This window comes from Oncorhynchus masou, chromosome 13 (genome assembly GCF_036934945.1).
Source record: "Oncorhynchus masou masou isolate Uvic2021 chromosome 13, UVic_Omas_1.1, whole genome shotgun sequence".
Lineage (NCBI taxonomy): Eukaryota > Metazoa > Chordata > Actinopteri > Salmoniformes > Salmonidae > Oncorhynchus > Oncorhynchus masou.
Window position 1 is genome coordinate 37278060 of NC_088224.1, and position 21086 is coordinate 37299145.

The 21086-nt window shown below is 46.9% G+C and overlaps 1 protein-coding gene across 2 annotated transcripts in view; it reads left to right on the plus strand.

The window, feature by feature from the left end:
* The window catches only part of pvrl2l (PVR cell adhesion molecule related 2 like), an 83141-nt gene that overhangs the window by 13195 nt on the left and 48860 nt on the right, over positions 1-21086 (plus strand). For both annotated transcript variants that reach the window (XM_064983740.1, XM_064983741.1), the window contains exons 2-5: positions 18705-18814; positions 19120-19363; positions 19679-19978; positions 20437-20554. In XM_064983740.1, the coding sequence (XP_064839812.1) occupies positions 18705-18814; positions 19120-19363; positions 19679-19978; positions 20437-20554 (772 nt within the window). The remainder of the gene's footprint in view (positions 1-18704; positions 18815-19119; positions 19364-19678; positions 19979-20436; positions 20555-21086) is intronic.

The window sequence follows — 21086 nt, forward strand, 5'->3', positions numbered from 1 at the left end:
CCCGATTTTTAAACACACATTTAAATAGACACTGCCTTGGGAGGGAGCAGAAGAAGAAAGGAGGGGGACGGTGCCTGCACGTCATGCCCACAGGAACCTGCATAGATTATTAATGCACTGTGGAAATGTGGCCCTTCTGTACCCCATGTCGAAACGCTACCCTTCCGCTTTCTCTCTCCCCCCACTTCCCCTGTTCTTTCTCTCCTTTTCTCTCCATCTACCTCCCCTCTCAGGCCACCTCTCCACTTCCCTTGATTCAGTTCACCTCTTCAACCCAGCCCTCCATCGCTTATATTTCCATTTTTTTCTCCCTCTTTAGCTCTCCTTGACAGACTGCCTGGTTTATTTTCCTGTTGCAAACCATCCCCCTCTTTAGCAGACATGTTCTCAATCTCTCTCTCTCTCTCTGTCTGTCTGTCTGTCTGTCCACTGCCTTTCCTTGTCCAATCTCTGCAAATTGGTTAGACTGGTGCAGTACATTTCAGGTTGAAGTGCCCTACTTTCCCACTCCGCCACCCCTCCCTATGTTTATTTATTCAGATGTGAAGGCTAGCAAATGAGAGTAAGGGAGGGAGGTAGCGAAGGTGGGGGTGTCAAGGGAGGGGAACCAGGGAAACGCAATGAGCGCTCCCTCAGAGCAACCAACATGAAGTGAGCATTTCTGGCATTACGTTCTCCGTTAGTACGGTCAGCCTCCAGATAGAAGGGGTAAAAGATGACCAATTTCCAATCTAAAGCCAACGGAATTCAACAGTTTCTCAATGAGTGAAGCCTCAGTGAGTAGAGCTTGGCGGAGGCGGTGTACGTTTTGCATTTGGTAGTTAGTGAACGAGATCCCAATCGCCGTCGGACTATGAATGAACAGTCACACTACCCAGGGCCACCGTCTCGGCGGCAGTATAGTATCGCTCAGTGGACACTTTCCTTCCTTCCGGAAAACAAATGTGGGCTAATGTGTCACCGTATCGCTGGGAATCTCCAGTGACACCTCTGCCATTGACCCCGACAGACACACTCGCACACAGACTGTCCCTCTCGATATTTGTCACTCCAGTAGTCTGCCAGATAAACTGTGCCGCGGTGCCGCCTCCCATCGTCTAAGGCAGCGGATACTGGAGAGGGTCCAGGCCCTGGCACTGTTGGAATAAGCAATGTGACTGCTCCATTAGCAGTGATGGCTACAGGACTTCATTAGGCAGTACCTACACTCTGGGGACACTGTAGGGGGGGGGACTGTGCCGGATTGAACAGGACAGGCTGACGCTGACGAGCACCTAATTAGCGGTCACACCGGGAGCCCGAGCAGAGGCTTTTGTTTCGCCACACAGGCATCCTCCTGAAGAGGTGTCCATAACGGCTGACCCGGAATCAGAACTAAGGCTCTTCATACTGTGTTGTAGGTTTGGATCAGGTGATGCTCGGCTGACCTCGGAAAAACTGTGCTTTTAGAGAAAACAGTTGCGCAATCTGCCGCTGCTTATCCACTGGGATAATGACCCAGGTGTTGATGAATTGGGAGGTGGAGAAAGCGAGAGATCTGACAGGAAGAAATCAGAGGAGAGGACATGGAGAAAGAAGAGCTGGAGGGAACCGTGTGAAGAGCCAGAATGGGGTGAATGCTAACAGCAGGAAAGAGAGAAACTTGCCGCAGCAGACAAAAGAGAGTAGTTAGAGAAGGTAGAGATAATGGAGGAGATGATCTGTCACTGAGACTGAGGGCAGAAGGCAGAGAGGGGTGGGGTTGCCTCATTATAAGTAATGGAATCTAGAAACGAGGAACGGGGGCTGGGGAGGGGGGAGTGCTAAGCTGACAGGGAAGGTGTCTACTGTTCTCCGTAATGAGCTGAAGTGATGAAGGTCTGTGCTTCGTGAGCGCACATCAGAGAGGGAAGAAACTGGGGTGATGATGATTAGGGAGGCCTGGCGTGGGAGATTCCCGCAGAAGCCTGTGGGGAGAGTCGGGGGGGCTGTCTCACATCGTCTGAACTCCGCGTCAATCTGCACAGATCTACTGATCTGACGCTGAACGGATGGACTCGAACACCCCCTGTGAATCGACATCAGTAAATCCAAATGATGTGAGGATTCTTGCACAGCTCTCATTGGTTAGAATTGTATTGAACTGTGTCTGTGCATAGCTAGCCATCTATCTTGCTGACAGTGAAATGGATAGACTCGACACTGTGCATTTCTATCCGTGAGTCAGGTGATGCAAGGGCTCTGTCCAGCTGCATTCACGAGACAAATTCAATTAGGGTAGAGCAAATGGACAGTGAGGAAATGCCCATTGTTGCTCTTGCTAAGTGGGTAGACTGACTGCTCGTGCCGAGGCAGGTAGACCTCTGGAAGTGGGCTACTAAATAACCCCCCCCCCAACCAGATAAAATCACAGAATAACAAAACACCATTTTATTGCATCATGGGCATTTCCTCTGGTGAAGACCTCACGCGGCGTGGAGCCATTTGCTCAACTCTCAGACCTTGGACAGGCTAGTATGTCAGAACAAACAGAAAATAGGCCAGCCCGGTTTCCTGCTCAGTCTGTTTTACCTCGCTTGTTTTTGTGCCCTAGTTGTTTTTTATGTACAGTGGGGAGAACAAGTATTTGATACACTGCCGATTTTGGAGGTTTTCCTACTTACAAAGCATGTAGAGGTCTGTCATTTTAATCATAGGTCCACTTCAACGGTGAGAGACGGAATCTAAAACAAAAATCCAGAAAATGCCATTGATTTTTAAGTAATTAATTAGCATTTTATTGCATGACATAAGTATTTGATCACCTACCAACAAGTAAGAATTCCGTCTCTCACAGACCTGTTAGTTTTTCTTTAAGAAGCCCTCCTGTTCTCCACTCATTACCTGTATTAACTGCACCTGTTTGAACTCATTACCTGTATAAAAGACACCTGTCCACACCCTCAATCAAACAGACTCCAACCTCTCCACAATGGCCAAGACCAGAGAGCTGTGTAAGGACATCAGGGATAAAATTGTAGACCCGCACAAGGCTGGGATGGGCTACAGGACAATAGGCAAGCAGCTTGGTGAAAAGGCAACAACGGTTGGCGCAATTATTAGAAAATGGAAGAAGTTCAAGATGACGGTCAATCACCCTCGGTCTGGGGATCCATGCAAGATCTCACTTCGTGGGGCATCAATGATCATGAGGAAGGTGAGGGATCATCCCAGAACTATACGGCAGGACCTGGTCAATGACCTGAAGAGAGCTGGGACCACAGTCTCAAAGAAAACCATTAGTAACACACTACGCCGTCATGGATTAAAATCCTGCAGCACACGCAAGGTCCCACTGCTCAAGCCAGCGCATGTCCAGGCCCGTCTGAAGTTTGCCAATGACCATCTGGATGATCCAGAGGAGGAATGGGAGAAGGTCATGTGGTCCGATGAGACAAAAATAGAGCTTTTTGGTCTAAACTCCACTCGCCGTGTTTGGAGGAAGAAGGATGAGTACAACCCCAATAACACCATCCCAACCGTGAAGCATGGAGGTGGAAACATCATTCTTTGGGGATGCTTTTCTGCAGAGGGGACAGGACGACTGCACTGTATTGAGGGGAGGATGGATGGGGCCATGTCTCGCGAGACCTTGGCCAACAACCTCCTTCCCTCAGTAAGAGCAATGAAGATGGGTCATGGCTGGGTCTTCCAGCATGACAATGACCCGAAACACACAGCCAGGGCAACTAAGGAGTGGCTCCGTAAGAAGCATCTCAAGGTCTTGGAGTGGCCTAGCCAGTCTCCAGACCTGAACCCAATAGAACATCTTTGGAGGGAGCTGAAAGTCCGTATTGCCCAGCGACAGCCCCGAAACCTGAAGGATCTGGAGAAGGTCTGTATGGAGGAGTGGGCCAAAATCCCTGCTGCAGTGTGTGCAAACCTGGTCAAGAACTACAGGAAACGTATGATCTCTGTAATTGCAAACAAAGGTTTCTGTACCAAATATTAAGTTCTGCTTTTCTGATGTATCAAATACTTATGTCATGCAATAAAATGCAAATTAATTACTTAAAAATCATACAATGTGATTTTTCTGGATTTTTGTTTTAGATTCCGTCTCTCACAGTTGAAGTGTACCTATGATAAAAATGACAGACCTCTACATGTTTGTAAGTAGGAAACACTGCCGATTTTGCAGGTTATCAAATACTTGTTCTCCCCACTGTATGTGCGAAATCAGTCTCACGGTCATAGTGGTGAACGTACTGCTACATAAAAAGGGGTCAAGTTCCATTAACTATGTAAGCTGATACCTACACAGGGCACATTTACCCAAAGAGGTGGGTGACTGGAGAGCGCCTCTTCACTGGTATTTTTATATTAGGATGTTACAATCAGACAGTAAAGTCCATTGTAGACCACAGTGAAGGTGTACACTCACCAGACAGTTTATTAGGTACACCATCTAGTACTGGGTCGGGCCCACCTTTGCCTCCTGAATAGCCTGAATTCTTCGGGGCATGGATTCTACAAGTCGGAAATGTTCCACGGGGATGTTGAACCATGCCGACGCGATGTCATCACGCAGTTGCTGCAGATTGGACGGCGGTACACCACATCCACCAACCTGTACCGTTGACACCAGGCAGGACGGACTCATGCTGCTTACGCCAAATCCTGACTCTGCCATCAGAATGACGCAAAGCGAACCGGGATTCGTCGGACCAGGTGATGTTTTTCCACTCCTCAATTGTCCAGTGTTGGTGATGGCGTTGCCCACTGGCGCCGCTGCTTCTCGTTTTTTAGCTGATATGAGTGGAACCCAGTGTGATCGTCTGCTGCAGTAGCCCATCTGTGACAAGAACCGAGTTGTGCGTTCTGGGATGCCGTTCTGCACACCACTGTTGTGCCGTTATGTCTGTTTGTGACCTGTTAGCTTGCACGATTCTTGCCATTCTCCTTCGACCTCTCTCATCAACAAGCTGTTTTCGTCCACAGGACTGCCGCTGACTGGATGTTTTTTTTGTTTTGCACCATTCTCGGTAAACCCTAGACACTGTCGTGAGTGAAAAGCCCTGGAGGGCAGCTGTTTCTGAGATACTGGATCAATTGCGTCTGGCATCGCTGATCATAACATGCTCCGTCACTTAGGTCAGTCGTTTTGCCCATTTTAACGTTCAATTCGAACAGTAACTGAGTGCCTTGATGCCTGTCTTCCTGCTTTATACAGTGCATTCGGAAAGTATTCAGACCCCTTGATTTTTCCCCCCCCCACATTTTGTTACATTACAGCCTTATTCTAAAATGGATTCCATAAAACTAAATCTTCATCAATCTACAGATAATAAACCATAAAGACGAACCAAAAACTGTTAGAAATGTTTGCAAATGTATTTAAAATTTAAACTATTTATGTAAATAAGGTTTCAGACCCTTTTGCTATGAGATTTGAAATTGAGCTCCGGTGAATCCTGTGAAGTAAGGTGGCAGCATCATGTTGTGGGGATGTTTTTCAGTGGCAGGGACTGGGAGACTTGTCAGGGTCGAGAGAAAGATGAACAGAGCAAAGTACAGAGAGATCCTTGATGAAAACTTGCTCCAGAGCACTCAGGACCTCCAGAATGGGGTGAAGGTTTACCTTCCAACAGGCCAACGACCCAAAGCACACAGCCAAAACAATGCAGGAGTGGCTCCGGGACAAGTCTCCGAATGTCCTTGAGTTGCCCAGCCAGAGTCGAACATCTCTGGAGAGACCTGAAAATAGCTGTGCAGTGACACTCTCCAGCCAACCTGAACGAGCTTGAGAGGATCTGCAGAGAAGAGTGGGAGAAACTCCCCAAATACAGGTGTGCCAAGCTTGTAGCGTCTTACTCCAGAAGACTCTAGACTTGTAATCGCTGCCAAAGGTGTTTCAAAGTACTGAGTAAAGGGTCAGAATACTTATGTAAATGAGATTTTTCAGTTCTTTTATTTTTAATACATTTGCAAAAATGTATAAAAACTTCTTTGCTTTTTCATGATGGGGTATTGAGGGGGGGAAAAACAATTTAATCCATTTTAGAATAAGGCTGTAACAGAAGAATGTATGGGAAAGTCAAGGGGTCTGAATACTTTCCGAATGCACTGTGTAGCAAGCCACGGCCATATGTCTCACTGTCTGTAGGAGCGATCCATTTCCGTGAACCTGGGGGGGGGGGGTGTACCTAATAAACTGTCATGTGAGTGTACCCTGTCAATCAATCAAATGTATTTAGCAACCATATCAATCAGTCAAATGTATTTTTAAAGCCCTTTTTTACATCCACAGATGTCACAAAGTGCCGTACAGAAACCCAGCCTTAACTCCAAACAGCAAGCAATGCAGATGTACAACCTTCTTGTTTTGTTTGTGCGTGCCCCTGTCACTTTATTGATGATCTCTTTTGCTTGCCTTATCCGTGCTGTGACAGAGGCTTGGCAAGGTGTTAAAAGAAATGCAGATGGATGGATATTCTACAGACTTGGCGGGGCATTTTCTGTTTGTCTTTTAAGGGGAGACTGATGTGGTGTAGAGCGAGAGGGGAAACATGAAAGCGAGTGACTGAGAGGAAGGACAGCCGGTGAATGACAGATGCAGTGGGTGGGAGTGTGTAGAGGAGGAGTGAAGAGTCTCTCTTGAAGACGGGCTTAGCAAGTGATCAGGTTTCCTGGGGAGAAGCCTGTTTTTGAAATGTCAATGCTCTTGAAGAAAGCGTACCTACCTGCTCTCTCTCTCGAAATGTATGGTCTTGTACGGAGTCGTTCCTCGCCATCCGTACATTAGTTTCACTGGTCGGCATATCGACACATGACAACTGCCATACCTCAGATTCTGAAGTTGATCCTGATCATCTGTCTGTAACATATGCCAGTGAATGCGTATTTTCTTGATTGCTGTCATGGATGGAATAACAGCTTTGCAAATATGTTAATTTACTATGCAATTATCTGTCCTTGTACAGGCATATAGGACTATGGTCTGTTCCAACTCTACCCACCAACCCCCTTATCTCTCCCTATCCTTCCCCCTTTCCTGCCCCTCCCTATCCCCGGTCCACTCTTGGCAGTCTGTCTGCTTTGTGATGAGCGGGGCTGTCACCAGATGTGACTGAGAAATAGCAGATGTTGCTCAGCTTCACAGCTGCTTCGCCTCGTCCACAGTGACTCCATCACATCTCCTTGACGACCAATAGCCCAGCATGCGTTCCTGGAAGTCACGAGCTGGGTTGGGATCGAATTTCAGTCTGTTTATGACTTATTTACAGTTGGCTTGAGTGAGTCGTGAAAATATTGATATTGTTGCCGGGAGAGAGGGGAGGGATTTGGACAGTTTCTCGTCCAGACTAATCTCAGCCAAGGACATTTTGATATGTTTTGATTGAAGGGCACTGGTACAATATTGTGTGTGTGTGTGTGTGTGTGTTTTGATAGTTTAGGATTACGAACCAGAAGGAACTGCGAGGAAAGTGAAAACATTTGATGTGACCAGGAACCAAAACTGAATTTATAGAATCGGACAAGGTTGACGGCCCTCCTCATTTTGGCGCTCCGTGTGAGCAGCTCGTCTGTGACATTCAGGGACCTTGACCTTGTCAATCGTATATTTCTTTATTCAAGAAGAGGTGACTGGAACTTTATGACCGGCCTATCACATGTCAGTTTTATCGGGTAGAGGTGAAAAGGGTGCTAGACTTAGAGTATCTTTTAGCCCAAGGACCTGCTGTTACTTAATTAAATTTCTCCCGTTATGTTTCCTCCCCACCCATCTGACAGATTGTGCCTGTGATCCTGGAAATCCAGGGATTAGAGCAGAGTCCGATATGTATGTAATCAACAGGAGAGAGCAGCCTGGCCTAGAAGCCAGAGGCGAGAGATTTGGGTATTTTTAATCGGTGTGAATCCCTCAATAGGGCCATTTTTTTTTTTGAAGCAGCAAGACCCCTAATTTGAGGACTAAAGTCACAAAGCCGGCACGATTTTGCCACCTGTGTGTTTGTGAGAACTCCTGACACACAGCCGAGATAAACCTCTACCAGGTTGGCTCTAATGCAGCTCCAGTCCTGACCCGCTGTGTTGCCCTTACGGCAACGTCCTTGACTGAGTTATAAACCTCAGACGTCTACAAATCTTTACCTATGGCATGTTGATGAAAAAACTGTGCATGCATGTTAGGTTTGCTGAGTTGACAGAAATGGTGAGCACAGGGCTTCCCGAGTGTTGCAGCGGTCTAAGGCACTGCATAGCAATGCTGGAGACGTCACTATAAACCCGGGTTCGATCCCGGGCTGTGTCGCAGCTGGCCGCGACTGGGAGACCCATGAGGCGGCGCACAATTGGCCTAATTTTGTCTGGGTTTGGTTGGCTAGGGGTGTCCTTGTCAACTCTCGCTCTAGCGACTCCTTGTGGCGAGCCGGGCGAATGCACGCCGACTTCGGTCACCGGCTGGATGGCGTTTCCTCCAACATTATTGGTGCGGCTGGCATCCGGGTTAAGCGAGCAGTGTGTCAAGAAGCAGTGCAGCTCGGCGGGGTCGACGCATGGCTCTAGAACTTCGCCTCTTCCGAGTCCGTACGGGAGTTGCAGCGATGGGACGAGACTATAACGACCAATTTGGGTATGGTGAAAAAAGGGTTTAAAAGTACAAAAAAGAAATGGTGGGCACAGTGCGACCTTTGACTGCTGTCTGGAGTTGAAACGGAGGCTGTTGCAATTGAATAGTGTACTCACTGCATGTTGCATCCCATTCAGAGGCCTTAGTATCTTAATACATTAGTCTCCTGGTATTCAGCTAGCTAACTGATGGCATCATCTGGGGCTGTTTACATTGCTCACATTTCGTTATCCATTTCAAGCTAATCAGGTGAAGTATCTTCCTTACGGATAGCCCGGTTGCCTGGGGCGAATCACCTGCTATTTGAATCATCATCGTTTCCAAGCCATCGGGTCCCATGCAAGGCTCTCTCTAAGCTGTGTGTGAGGGCGGGCAGTTGCCCGAGACTGTTCTATTGCGCACGACTCCGCCCATACACAGACCTGTGCGGTATAGCCAATCAGAGCTGTAGTAGGCGTATATGCAAATAGATCGTTGCCATATATGGATCTGTGCCGTTTTACTTTGAACTGGACTGTGTTTACAGCTGTGGTCGTGAGTCCAGATCAAATAGAATTAGCTGCATGAAGCCACGTGTGCACATTTTGTTCATATCCTTTACGAGTTAGTGAGTTATTAGCCCAGTTATAGATCATTTGTCGTCATCCTACAAGAGCACGAAACGTGCACATTTCTAGACACCTTGAAGAGCAAATCATTTATTATTTTTTTTTGTCTTTAAAGGGTCAGTGTTGTATTTTGAGACCGGCTTGAATAAGCTAAGTAGCCAGTAAGCAGAGGATAGAATAATTTGTCTGATTTTTCTGTAATAATGGTATGGGAATAATAATCCATTTTATTTTGTAAAGTGGATTCTTGCATCAAACAACACAACATTTTCAGTCGCCTTTGTCTGAAGGACAGGTGGCTAAACAGGTTAATGTCAAGCCCTGCATGTTTTCTTTGTTCAGTCTCATGGAATGTAGGCCCATATTGAACACCACATTGGCTGCTACTGTAGGTTGAATGATAGAATAGCTGTTTTCATTAAAATGTTATGGGATGCATTTTCTTCATTGTTTTTGATGGTAGGCCACTCAGGTAGGCCTACATTATTATGATCAGGTTGCCTACTTGGCCGCTGTTAAAACTAGCTTTAAGCGGGTACAGCCTGTGTTCACATTAAAGTTGCACAGAACACAGAATTCTCACGTTGAAGTTTGCACTCAGCAGCCATGAAATTTGCTCAGTGCGGGGGAAAAATCAACGGATCGTTGGTCCCGCGTGTGGAAAAAAAAAAGAAGAAATAAAATCAATTGCGCAATATCTGAGCTGTATTTTCAACCCGCTTACTTAAAAGACAAAGCAACTGACGTTGGCTAACCTCTGCGGTGCGGTCGCTCACTCAGGCAAGAGAATAAACATAACCTGACGTCTCCCAATGGAGTGCAGTGGAGCACTCCGGTCTACAAAGTCTACCAAATAATAAAGAGCGTTGTACAAAATCCATAGCCAGGCAATTGAGAGGGTGAGTACGCAACAACCCGCACTCTGTTAATCAACCTTCTTTAATGGCTTACTGTCTGAACTGTAACAATGAAATAAGCCCAGTCTAATATTCCTCCAAGGACCTTTGTCATTGTATTTGCCTGAACCTTTCCCAGGATCTTTTCATCTGTGCTCAAGAGAGTGATTGGTCTATGATGCAAACTTGGATTAAGCTGCCTTTTCTCATTCTTGTGGATACGTCACTAGCCCTTAATGTAATTCCGCGTTTCCCCTCCTGGGTGGCTTTTCTTACCGTGATGTTTGACTATAAATGTAGACACTGCTGCCTGTGGCTCGGTGACGGTAGTGTGATCTTTAGAAACTCGCCCTATTCGGTGTTAGAACCCAACCCCTCCTCTTTCCGGTGCTGTTCCTCGCGCTCGCAGAGCTAGTTTTATTATACGAGTAACCCTTTAGATTCAGGAATAAATATCATGCCTGACGTTAATCCCTAGCTAAATAGGTCTTTGCCTCGCCACATGACGGATCTACACTGAGTATGCACAACATTAGGAACACCTGCTCTTTCCATGAGACTGACCACTGTGATTCCAGCTGAAAGCTATGATCCCTTATTGAGATCACATGTTAAATCCACTTCAATCAGTGTAGTTGAAGGGGAGGAGACATGTTAAAGAATGATTTTTAAGCCTTGAGACATGGATTGTGTGTTTTGGGCCATTCAGAGGGTGAATGGGCAAGACAAAATATTGAAGTGGCTTTGAATGGGGTATGGTAGTAGGTGTCAGGTCACCGGTTTGAGTGTGTCAAGAACTGCAACGCTGCTGGGTTTTTCACAGTTTCCGGTGTGTATCAAGAATGGTCCACAACCCAAAGGACATCCAGTCAACTTGACACAACTGTGGGGAGCGTTGGAGTCAACATGGTTCAGCATCCCTGTGGAACGCTTTTGACACCTTGTAGAGTCCAAGACCAGATAAATTGAGGCTGTTCTGAGGGCAAAGGGAGGTGTAACATCCGTAGAGACAAACTGTCATTGTAAATAATGTACAGCCAAAGGATGATTCAGGGAAGTTTCGTTTTTGGATGGATTGTGGAACTTTAAGCCCACAGTCTGGGATTTCTGTCAAAAAAACCCGAAGTGGGTGCCCTGTAATTGTGGTGGTGTGGCTTTTCTTTATGGCTTTGACATGCGGTAATGGGGGGGGAGGAGGACCCCACTACGGAATATAGTCAGACCCCACTACGGAATATAGGCATTGTCTAAACAATGTCAATTGTCCAAAAAGGACTTCTCCCTTCCACTTTCTGCAGCTCCTACATATCTTTTCCCTTTCATATTTGTTCGAAGGAAGGTGTGACGTCCATTCTTTCAACAGACCTCCTCTATCAAAGACATTTACATGGGTGGGGGTCTGACTTGTAGTTTACCTCTCTTAATAGGGACGATTGTTGACGTGCGTCAAAACAGCTTGTCAAAGCCATTGGGTTGCAACGGTGTGCACCTGGACTCCATTCGTCTTAAGTGCTGTTCTCCCGTCAGCCGACGTTCACTCTGCGCTGCCTGTTCCATTCAGTCATTAACTTCCAGTGCTGTGTGCCCGACAGACAAGCGACCGACTCTAATGGCTCTCAAATGAATATTGCGGCCCTCGTGACAGAAGCAGTGGAGTCCATGGCAACAAGGCATCCCCGAACCAACTCCACCACCCTTTTCCTCATCTCATTCCTCCCACATCCTCTTCCTCTCTCCCCCCTGGTCAGGTGCAGTATAGATGTTGCTTGTCAATAATTTAATAAGCGGGAGAACTCGCTCATAACCAGGCGGATGAATTATTAACTATTTGGAATGCTGCGGGGCTGTGTTTGGGCTTTTGTGAAGAGGAATGATTAAATAATTGTATATAGAAGTATGAAGACGAGCATGTACATACTGTGGCAGGCACAGCCTAATTCATACATGTTTTAGAAGCCATGCGTCTGCAGCCAAATGAATAGGTTATTCTATTTTCTGTGTGTGTATAGAGGGGCTGTGTGGATAACTGTGTTTTGGGGGTATGTAAGCAGGTTTGTGTGAGGTGCTGAGGCCAACATACATTTATCATAGAAGGGCTGGGCAGTAGAGCTGTAGCCGTGGGGCTGGAGAGCCATTCCATAGACGTGATGCATGGCTACAGAACCACCCAGGGTGCTATGGGAGGAGGGTTCACTCGGAGTGAATCACATTGTATATTATGCAGATCTTGCAATCGCCAGTCCTCACACACACACACGCGCACACACACACACCAGTTCTTGTTCCTTTCGTTTTACACAGATACACAAAACATTTTCTCTCTCTCACACACACAAACTCTTTTTAATGTTCTCACATGGTCTCTTTTTATATACAGTGCATTTGGAAAGTATTCAGACCCCTTGACATTTTGTTACCTTACAGCCTTATTCTAAAATGGTCTAAATTGTCCCCCCCCCCTCAATCTGCACACAATACCCCATAATGACAAAGTAAAAACAGGTTTTTGGAAATTCTTGCAAATTCATAAACAAAACAGAAAACGCATTTACGTAAGTATTCAGACCCTTTACTGGGTATGATGCTACAAGCTTGGCACACCTGTATTTGGGGAGTTTCTCCCATTCTTCTCTGCAGATCCTCTCAAGCTCTGTCAGGTTGAATGGGGAGCTTTGCTGTGCAGCTGTTTTCAGGTCTCTCCAGAGATTTTCTATCGGGTTTAGTCCGGGCTCTGGATGGGCCACTCAAGGACATTGAGACTTGTCCTGAAGCCACTCCTGCGTTGTCTTGGCTGTGTACTTAGGGTCGTTGTCCTGTTGGAAGATGAACCTTCACCCTAGTCTGAGGTCCTGAGTGCTCTGGAGTAGGTTTTCATCAAGGATCTCTGTACTTTGCTTTGTTCATCTTTCCCTCAATCCTGACTAGTCTCCCAGTCCCTGCTGCTGAAAAACATCCCCATGATGCTGTCACCACCATGGTTCGCTGTAGGGATGGTTCCAGGTTTCCTCCAGACGTGACTCTTGGCATTCAGGCCAAGGAGTTCAATCTTGGTTTCATCAGACCAGAGAATCTTGTTTCTCATGGTCTGAGAGTCCTTTAGGTGCCTTTTGGCAAACTTCAAGCGGGCTGTCATGTGCCTTTTACTGAGGAGTGGCTCCTTTCTGGCCACTCTACCATAAAAGCCTGTTTGGTGGAGTGCTGCAGAGGTGGTTGTCTTTCTGGAAGGTTCTCCCATCTCCACAGAGGAACTCTGGAGCTTGGCCAGAGTGACCATCGGGTTCTTGGTCAACTCCCTGACCAAGGCCCTTCTCCCCTGATTGCTCAGTTTGGCTGGGCTGCCAGCTCTAGGAAGAGTCTTTGTGGTTCCAAACGTCTTCCATTTAAGAATGATGGAGGACACTGTTCTTGGGGACCTTCAATACTGCAGACAGTTTTTGGTACCCTTCCCCAGATCGGTGCCTCGACACAATACTGTTTCGGGGCTCTATGGACTATTCTTTCGACCTCATAGCTTGGTTTTTGCTCTGATATGCACTGTCAGCTGTGGGACCTTATATAGACAGATGTGTGCCTTTCCAAATCATGTCCAATCAATTGGATTTACCACAGGTGGTCTCCAATCAAGTTGTGGAAACATCTCAATGATGATCAATGGAGACAGGATGCACCTGAGCTCAATTTTGTGTCTCATAGCAAAGGGTCTGACTACTTATCGGGGACTATATATATATATATCACACACACACAGTAGGGCAAAAAAGTATTTAGTCAGCCACCAATTGTGCAAGTTCTTCCACTTAAAAAGATGAGGCCTGTAATTTTCATCATAGGTACACTTCAACTATGACAGACAAAATGAGAAAAAAAATCCAGAAAATCACACTAGGATTTTTTATGAATTTATTTGCAAATTATGGTGGAAAATAAGTATTTGGTCACCTACAAACAATCAAGATTTCTGGCTCTCACAGACCTGTAACTTCTTCTTTAAGAGGCTTCTCTGTCCTCCACTCGTTACCTGTATTAATGGCACCTGTTTGAACTTGTTGTCAGTATAAAAGACACCTGTCCACAACCTCAAACAGTCACACTCCAAACTCCACTATGGCCAAGACCAAAGAGCTGTCAAAGGACACCAGAAACCTGCACCAGGCTGGGAAGACTGAATCTGCAATAGGTAAGCAGCTTGGTTTGAAGAAATAAACTGGAAGACCTACAAGACCACTGATAATCTCCCTCGATCTGGGGCTCCACGCAATATCTCACCCCGTGGGGTCAAAATGATCACAAGAACGGTGAGCAAAAATCCCCAAACCACACAGGGGGACCTAGTGAATGACCTGCAGAGTGCTGGGACCAAAGTAACAAAGCCTACCATCAGTAACCCACTACGCCGCCAGGGACTCAAATCCTGCAGTGCCAGACGTATCCCCCTGCTTAAGCCAGTACATGTCCAGGCCCGTCTGAAGTTTGCTAGAGAGCATTTGGATGATCCAGAAGAATATTGGGAGAATGTCATATTGTCAGATGAAACCAAAATAGAACTTTTTGGTAAACTCAACTCGTTGAGTTTGGAGGACAAAGAATGCTGAGTTGCATCCAAAGAACACCATACCTACTGTGAAGCATGGAGGTGGAAACATCATGCTTTGGGGCTGTTTCTCTGCAAAGGGACCAGGACGACTGATCCGTGTAAAGGAAAGAATGAATGGGGCCATGTATCGTGAGATTTTGAGTGTGAACGTCCTTCCATCAGCAAGGGCATTGAAGTTGAAACGTGGCTTGGTCTTTCTGCATGACAATGATCCCAAACACACTGCCTGGGCAACGGAGTGGCTTCGTAAGAAGCATTTCAAGGTCCTGGAGTGGATTAGCCAGTCTCCAGATCTCAACCCCATAAATCTTTGGAGGGAGTTGAAAGTCCGTGTTGCCCAGCAACAGCCCCAAAACATCACTGCTCTAGAGGAGATCTGCATGGAGGAATGGGCCAAAATACCAGCAACAGTGTGTGAAAACCTTGTGAAGACTTACAGAAAACGTTTGGCCTCTGTCATTGCCAACAAAGGGTATATAACAAAGTATTGAGAAACTTTTGTTATTGACCAAAGACTTATTTTCCACCATAATTTGCAAATAAATTCATTAAAAATACTACAGTGTGATTTTCTGGATTTTTTTTTTCTTCTCATTTTGTCTGTCATAGTGTACTACCTAAGATGAAAATTACAGGCCTCATCTTTTTAAGTGGGAGAACTTGCACAATTGGTGGCTGACAATACTTTTTTGCCCTACTATGTATGTATGTATGTTGAATACGTTTGCAAAAATGTCAAAACTTGTTTTCGCTTTGTCATTATAGGGTATTGTGCGTGTGTGTGTGTGTGTGTGTGTGTGTGGAATGATGACTTTTTTTTTTTCTTTAATCCATTTTAGAATAAGGCTGTAAACGTAAGAAAATGTGGGATAAGTCAAGGTGTCTGAATACTTTCCCAATGCATCGCAGCGTGTGCGCACACACTCCACATATTACCATCCTCCCTGTACAAAGACAGCACAGAGGGGTAGGAGAACAGCACAAAGAGAGTGGGGGGAAAAAGTGAGTCGGAGACTACAAGCTTAAGAAGAGAGTGAATGACGTGATAGGACATTGGATGTAAAAGAGAGCCGACTTGAGACCCTGGGAGTGAAAAGTGGAAGGGAGGTAGATGGAGAGGCGCACTGACACGGAGCAAAATGGTAGAGATGAGAAAGATGGGGACAAAAGGATTGGGGAGTACAGAGAAGATGGAAGGGAGCACTGCTTTGACCTTGCGATGAAGAGGGGGGGCGAGGAAAAAGAGTGCAGTGGAGAGCGAAAGAGCTAGCCGGCAGTCGGTGACAGCCAGAGTTGAGAGGATCAGTCTGCTTAGTGTCTGTCAGATCGACAGGAGAGTGAGGGGAAACAGCTGGAGGCACTCTGAGTGTGTGTGTGTGTCCAATCTGTGTGTCTCTCTCTCTCTGTGTGTGTGTGTGTGTGTCTTTGTCTCTGCATGATGTGTGTTTACTGAGTTTGCTCTGCCTGTATTACGGTTTGCGTTTATGTGTGTGTTTGTATAAGTGAGAGGGATGAGGGGAAGGACAGAGGGAAAGAGGGGTATGACCCTAGCTGCCAGAGCCTAATCCTCTAGTATGGCCATTTGGCTGTGATCAGTGTACCTGCAGAGCTAATGGATTCAGATGAGGGAGGGAGGAGGGAGACGAATAGGCCGGCACTACCGGAGGTCTGCTTTAATATGGCAGCGATGTCATCACTGCGCCAACGCTCATCGCAGGGGTCACATAAAGAGTGGCGGGTGGGAAAAGTGCCTTTGCTTTCGACTCATTTCGCGTTGGACACATTCTGGCCTGAAGTACACAGCAGCACTCGATTCTCTTTCCTGCTTTGTCTTTCTTCATTTATTTTGGTGTAAAAGAAAGAACAGAGTGCCCACATACAATTCTTCCAGCTCCCTCTAGTTTCTCTGTTCCTGTCCTCTCCACCCTCCTCTAGTACTGCCTCTGTGGGCCTTGGCTCTCTCTCCTTCTCTTTCCCCCTCTCTGTGTGTCTCTCTCTGTCTCTCTCCCTCCCCATCTTCCTCTCCCTCTCCTTCGCTCTCGTTTTCTTTCCCTCCCTCGGGCTCTCTCTTTTCATTTCGGGTGCCTCAACTCGGCCAGCACCTGTACCTATTCTTCTGTCTACAATCCAGCCCCCCCCCCTCCCTTATCCCGTTACTTGCCACTTTTACATCATTCAGGCAGAAATATCGGTAATTATACCTTTGCGCTTGACTAGCCGCTGCAGTGGATAGCAGCCGTTTTTACGTGCTGATGACCAATCCTGCATTGTTGAGAAGGACCCGCAAGTAAGCATTTCACTGTTAGTCTACACCTGTTTACGAAGCGTGTGACGAGTAAAATTGGATTTGATTTGGCTCGTTCGGGAGTGTATCAAGGGTGCTCCACGTACTGGACCGATCCCACTCTTTAAACGACCCAGACTCCAGGTCGTAAAGCTTCCTCTTAATATTTCTCCCATTTCGACCGCTTTTTCTCTTCCCACGTTCACTTAGACCTAAACTGCATTTGATGAAGTTGGGTTAACAAATCAACACTGTACATACGAGGTCAGCGTTTTGGCCAACTAGGCAGCAGGGAAAAACTGTTTGCATTGAAACCTGTAATTGCCCCAGTGTGGTTAACGCCACTGATTTTATGGCTGAGGTGTTAATTGTGTTTTCTCTCCGGTTCACTGCTGCTTTACAAGCCGGAAGATGTATATGACGTTGACTCTGCGTGTATTATATTATTATAATGAGCCCAGTGACAATAGGCTATTGCTCACTCCCGTTTGCTTAGTGATGCTAATGAACCCTAATGATTCCTGACTAATGCAGGAATCTTTTATGATTAAATGTCTACATGAAAGGAGTAGCCCTGATAAGAGTGTCATAGGACTATAGAATGGAGAACAAATATATACATTTCCATTATATTATGGTTAATTGTGCAGTACTCCCCAGTAAGAAACGGGCATAATGATGTGGGTTTTCCTCTGCTTTTCTCCAACATATGTCTATGTCAGCCCGTATTGAGCTGAAGCACAGCTTTCGCTTTTGTGATACTGTCGAGCTGATTTCTCGACGGTGCGCTCACTCGGATCTAATACCTGTTTTCTGTTGACGCTGGAAGTCATTGTTTTTCAAAGGAACTCCTCCTTCCGTGCTTGCCAGCTCAAAGCTCACACTGAAGTGCTTTGAACGAAAGACGTAAGAGATCTTAATCTGTCGCCTTTTATTCATGTCAATTTAGCTTACAGTAGGCACCGGTTCAAGGCTGTGCTCCTCGGATCTTTCATGCGGAGCATGGTTAAAGGCACACTCGGCGAGATGACGTCGCAACAAACCGCACCGCAGATATTGAGATGAGAGAGATGCAAGACTTTGCTCTCACACAGTCACACGGTGTGTCCGCGCATGTGCACGCTCTTAGTTGTTGGGGGAATTGATCCGCTTTGTGTTTACTTCCTGCATGCAGCGTCACCTCTGAATGCACCTTTTAAGTTCCACTATAGTCATATCTCGTTTATCTAAAACGCTGGCATACAAGGAAATCGGTTTTACTGGAAATCATAGACAGCCATTATCAGGATGTGAGGGGTGAATCTGAGCCTTCCATTTCGATACTTGTAAATAATAGGCTCAGTCTGTAGTGATAAGTGGTTATTTCTCTTTCAGCATTATAGCCCGTTTGGTAGTTATACCTGAGTCCGAGAGAGCTTTACACACTGCATAATGTCCTGAAACTAGATCTAGGTCTATTTTGATCCCAGTGATTTTAATATGTCGTTTTGGGGAGGAGGGGTTGCGAAGAATGGCTGATTGCTGCTTTTGACAGCCCCCGGCCCCCATTGTCTCCCTGCGGGGGAGAATTCTGGTTCAAATGGCAGAGCACTTCTCAATCACTACACTCAGCATTAGTATGGGTTATAAGAGGGTGGGTTCTGTACGCGTGAGCCACAGGCAGAAACTGGAGAAGCTGATATGTGTCTCACTCACTCACTCACTCACTCACTCTTTCTCTCTCCATCCACAGCTGCTTCGTGTCAGCGGGTGAGGGTGGTACCAGAGGTGGAGGCGTACCCCACTGAGTCGGTCGACCTGCGCTGTCAGTTTGTCGACGGAGGAAACACCAAGCTCACACAGGTAGCCAGATAACACACGAGGAGAGAGCCTGCGGTGCATGTCGGCCTTGACGCATTGAACCATTAAATATTGCCCTCTGATTTCTTTGAAAAGGAAGGACAGTACTGTAGAGATGTTCTCTAGAGTTTTAATGTAGCAACTGTTGTGGTCGAACGTTGCTGCATTGAAATGCTGTCAGTGTGGGTGTTCTTCATGCTATTTCATGAAATCGACTGGACATGTGCATAGACTGTATGTGCATAGACTGTATGTGCATAGCCTGCCATCCTGCAACCCTCTTAATTCCTTGTCATTCTTGGACGCAGGTGTCGTGGATATGGGAGCCCACGGAGGGCCAGAGGGACAACATTGCCGTCTTTCACCCCATATACGGCGAGAGCTTCCCCGACTCGCCCTTCAACGGGCGTGTCCGCTTCATCCAAGGCACCTTGACAAACCCCTCCATTACCATCAGCAGCCTCAAGATGGCCGACGCCGGGCGTTACACCTGCGAGTACGCCACTTACCCCAGCGGCAATGAGCAAGGCACCACCAATCTGGTCATACTTGGTGAGCAGCTGGTGTTTTTGTTTTCTTTCAGACTGCGCCCTAATTGCTCTCGGCGAAGAGAGGGCTCCGGTGCGATGACTAATGGTGTCCTCAAATGAATGCGGCATCACGAAACGCATCCGTTCCGAAGCGCCCACCTTGTTAAGCCTCCGCATCGATGGCCTCACTTTTCCCCCTCGCCAGCTGAATCTCTGCTGCCTTTCTCTTGCACTGTTGTCTTTTTATTAGACTCTAGGAGGGACCACACTTCCTGTATATGCACAACAACAACAACAACAAACTCACTCATGCATTCGCTTACCGTCTCTCTTTCAGCGAAACCCAAGAACTCTGCATCCCCCGTTGTCGTCCAAGCCAGCACAAGCGGCAAACCAGTGGTCGTGGCCCAGTGTGAGGCGGCTGACGGCAAGCCAGCAGCCACCATCAAGTGGATGGGAGAAGTCGGTGGCACCGATAACACCACCTCCAAAAAAGGTCTGGACGGCACGGTGACGGTGAGGAGCGTGTACCTACTGGTGCCCACGCCTGAGGACAACGGCAAGGAGGTCACCTGCATGATCAGCCAGCGCACTCAGGACAAGCCGCAGACCTTCCCCATGAAGCTGTCCGTCGAGTGTAAGTGTTTCGAACCCAGACCACAAGATTGTTAACCCTCTGAACCGAGGCCTAGGCATTACTCAAATAACAAATGTTTGAATAACCGTCTTATTCAACCAAGTGGGGGGGGGGGGGGCACAGAATATTTGCATTAGGTCTCAGACAAGGTTGGGTTACTCATCGCACAAGCATGGTTCACCACCTCCATTTCTGAAGCATTTTGGGACTTCCCTGTGTTTTGTTTTTACCTGGCGTGACTCATCGGTCCCCAGTCATATCTCTGCAATCCTCCGGCGGTAGGTTTCAGTTTCAGTGATGCTTTGTAGGACAAGTCTCGCTGTGAAAACCTCTGTGTTGAAGCTTCTCCCACTCCTGCACCCCAGTAGGCAATCAGTGTTCACTTGGTCGCTCCAATTCACAGTAACACCTCCCCTCTCTCTCTCTACTCTCTCTGTTCCTTTCCCCTTCTTTCTCAGATCCCCCGACTGTGTCCATAGTGGGCTATGATAACAACTGGTACATTGGCCGGACCGACGCTGTCCTGACCTGCAAGGCCACTGGCAACCCTGCCCCCACCAACGTTACTTGGACAGCGTGAGTTAATCTTCCCATAGCTGGCCCCTGATCTTTGGAGTACCCCCAATTGCAGTCCCAGACTTTTGGATTGGAGCATCCATGACAGTCCCAGGCTTTTGGATTGGAGCATCCATGACAGTCCCAGGCATTTGGAGTATCCCTCCCATTGCAGTCCCTGACTCAGTGATTATCCATTTCATGACTATCCCAGACTTTAGGAATATCCCTACCCGTTTTGGTCTTAATTTACCCTGAGACGAGAGAACGACTTTAGACAGCGTCTCCCCGATCTATCCCAGACAACAGAAGGGAGTCAAGTCATCCAAAAACAATCAATTAGCAATTCCAATCTGATCTGCTCGAGCACCAATATTGCTCGTCCTCTGGGTCCCAGCAGCTTGCCTTCATCTCTTAATGGGGGACACAAGTATCTCTGCATCGGTTATATGGAAAAGAAAAACATATTTAATTTGTTTTTCTCTTGTTGATTATCCACATGGTCTTAATTTTGTCTGGCGGTGATAGACAGACGGCAGTTAGACTGTTACAG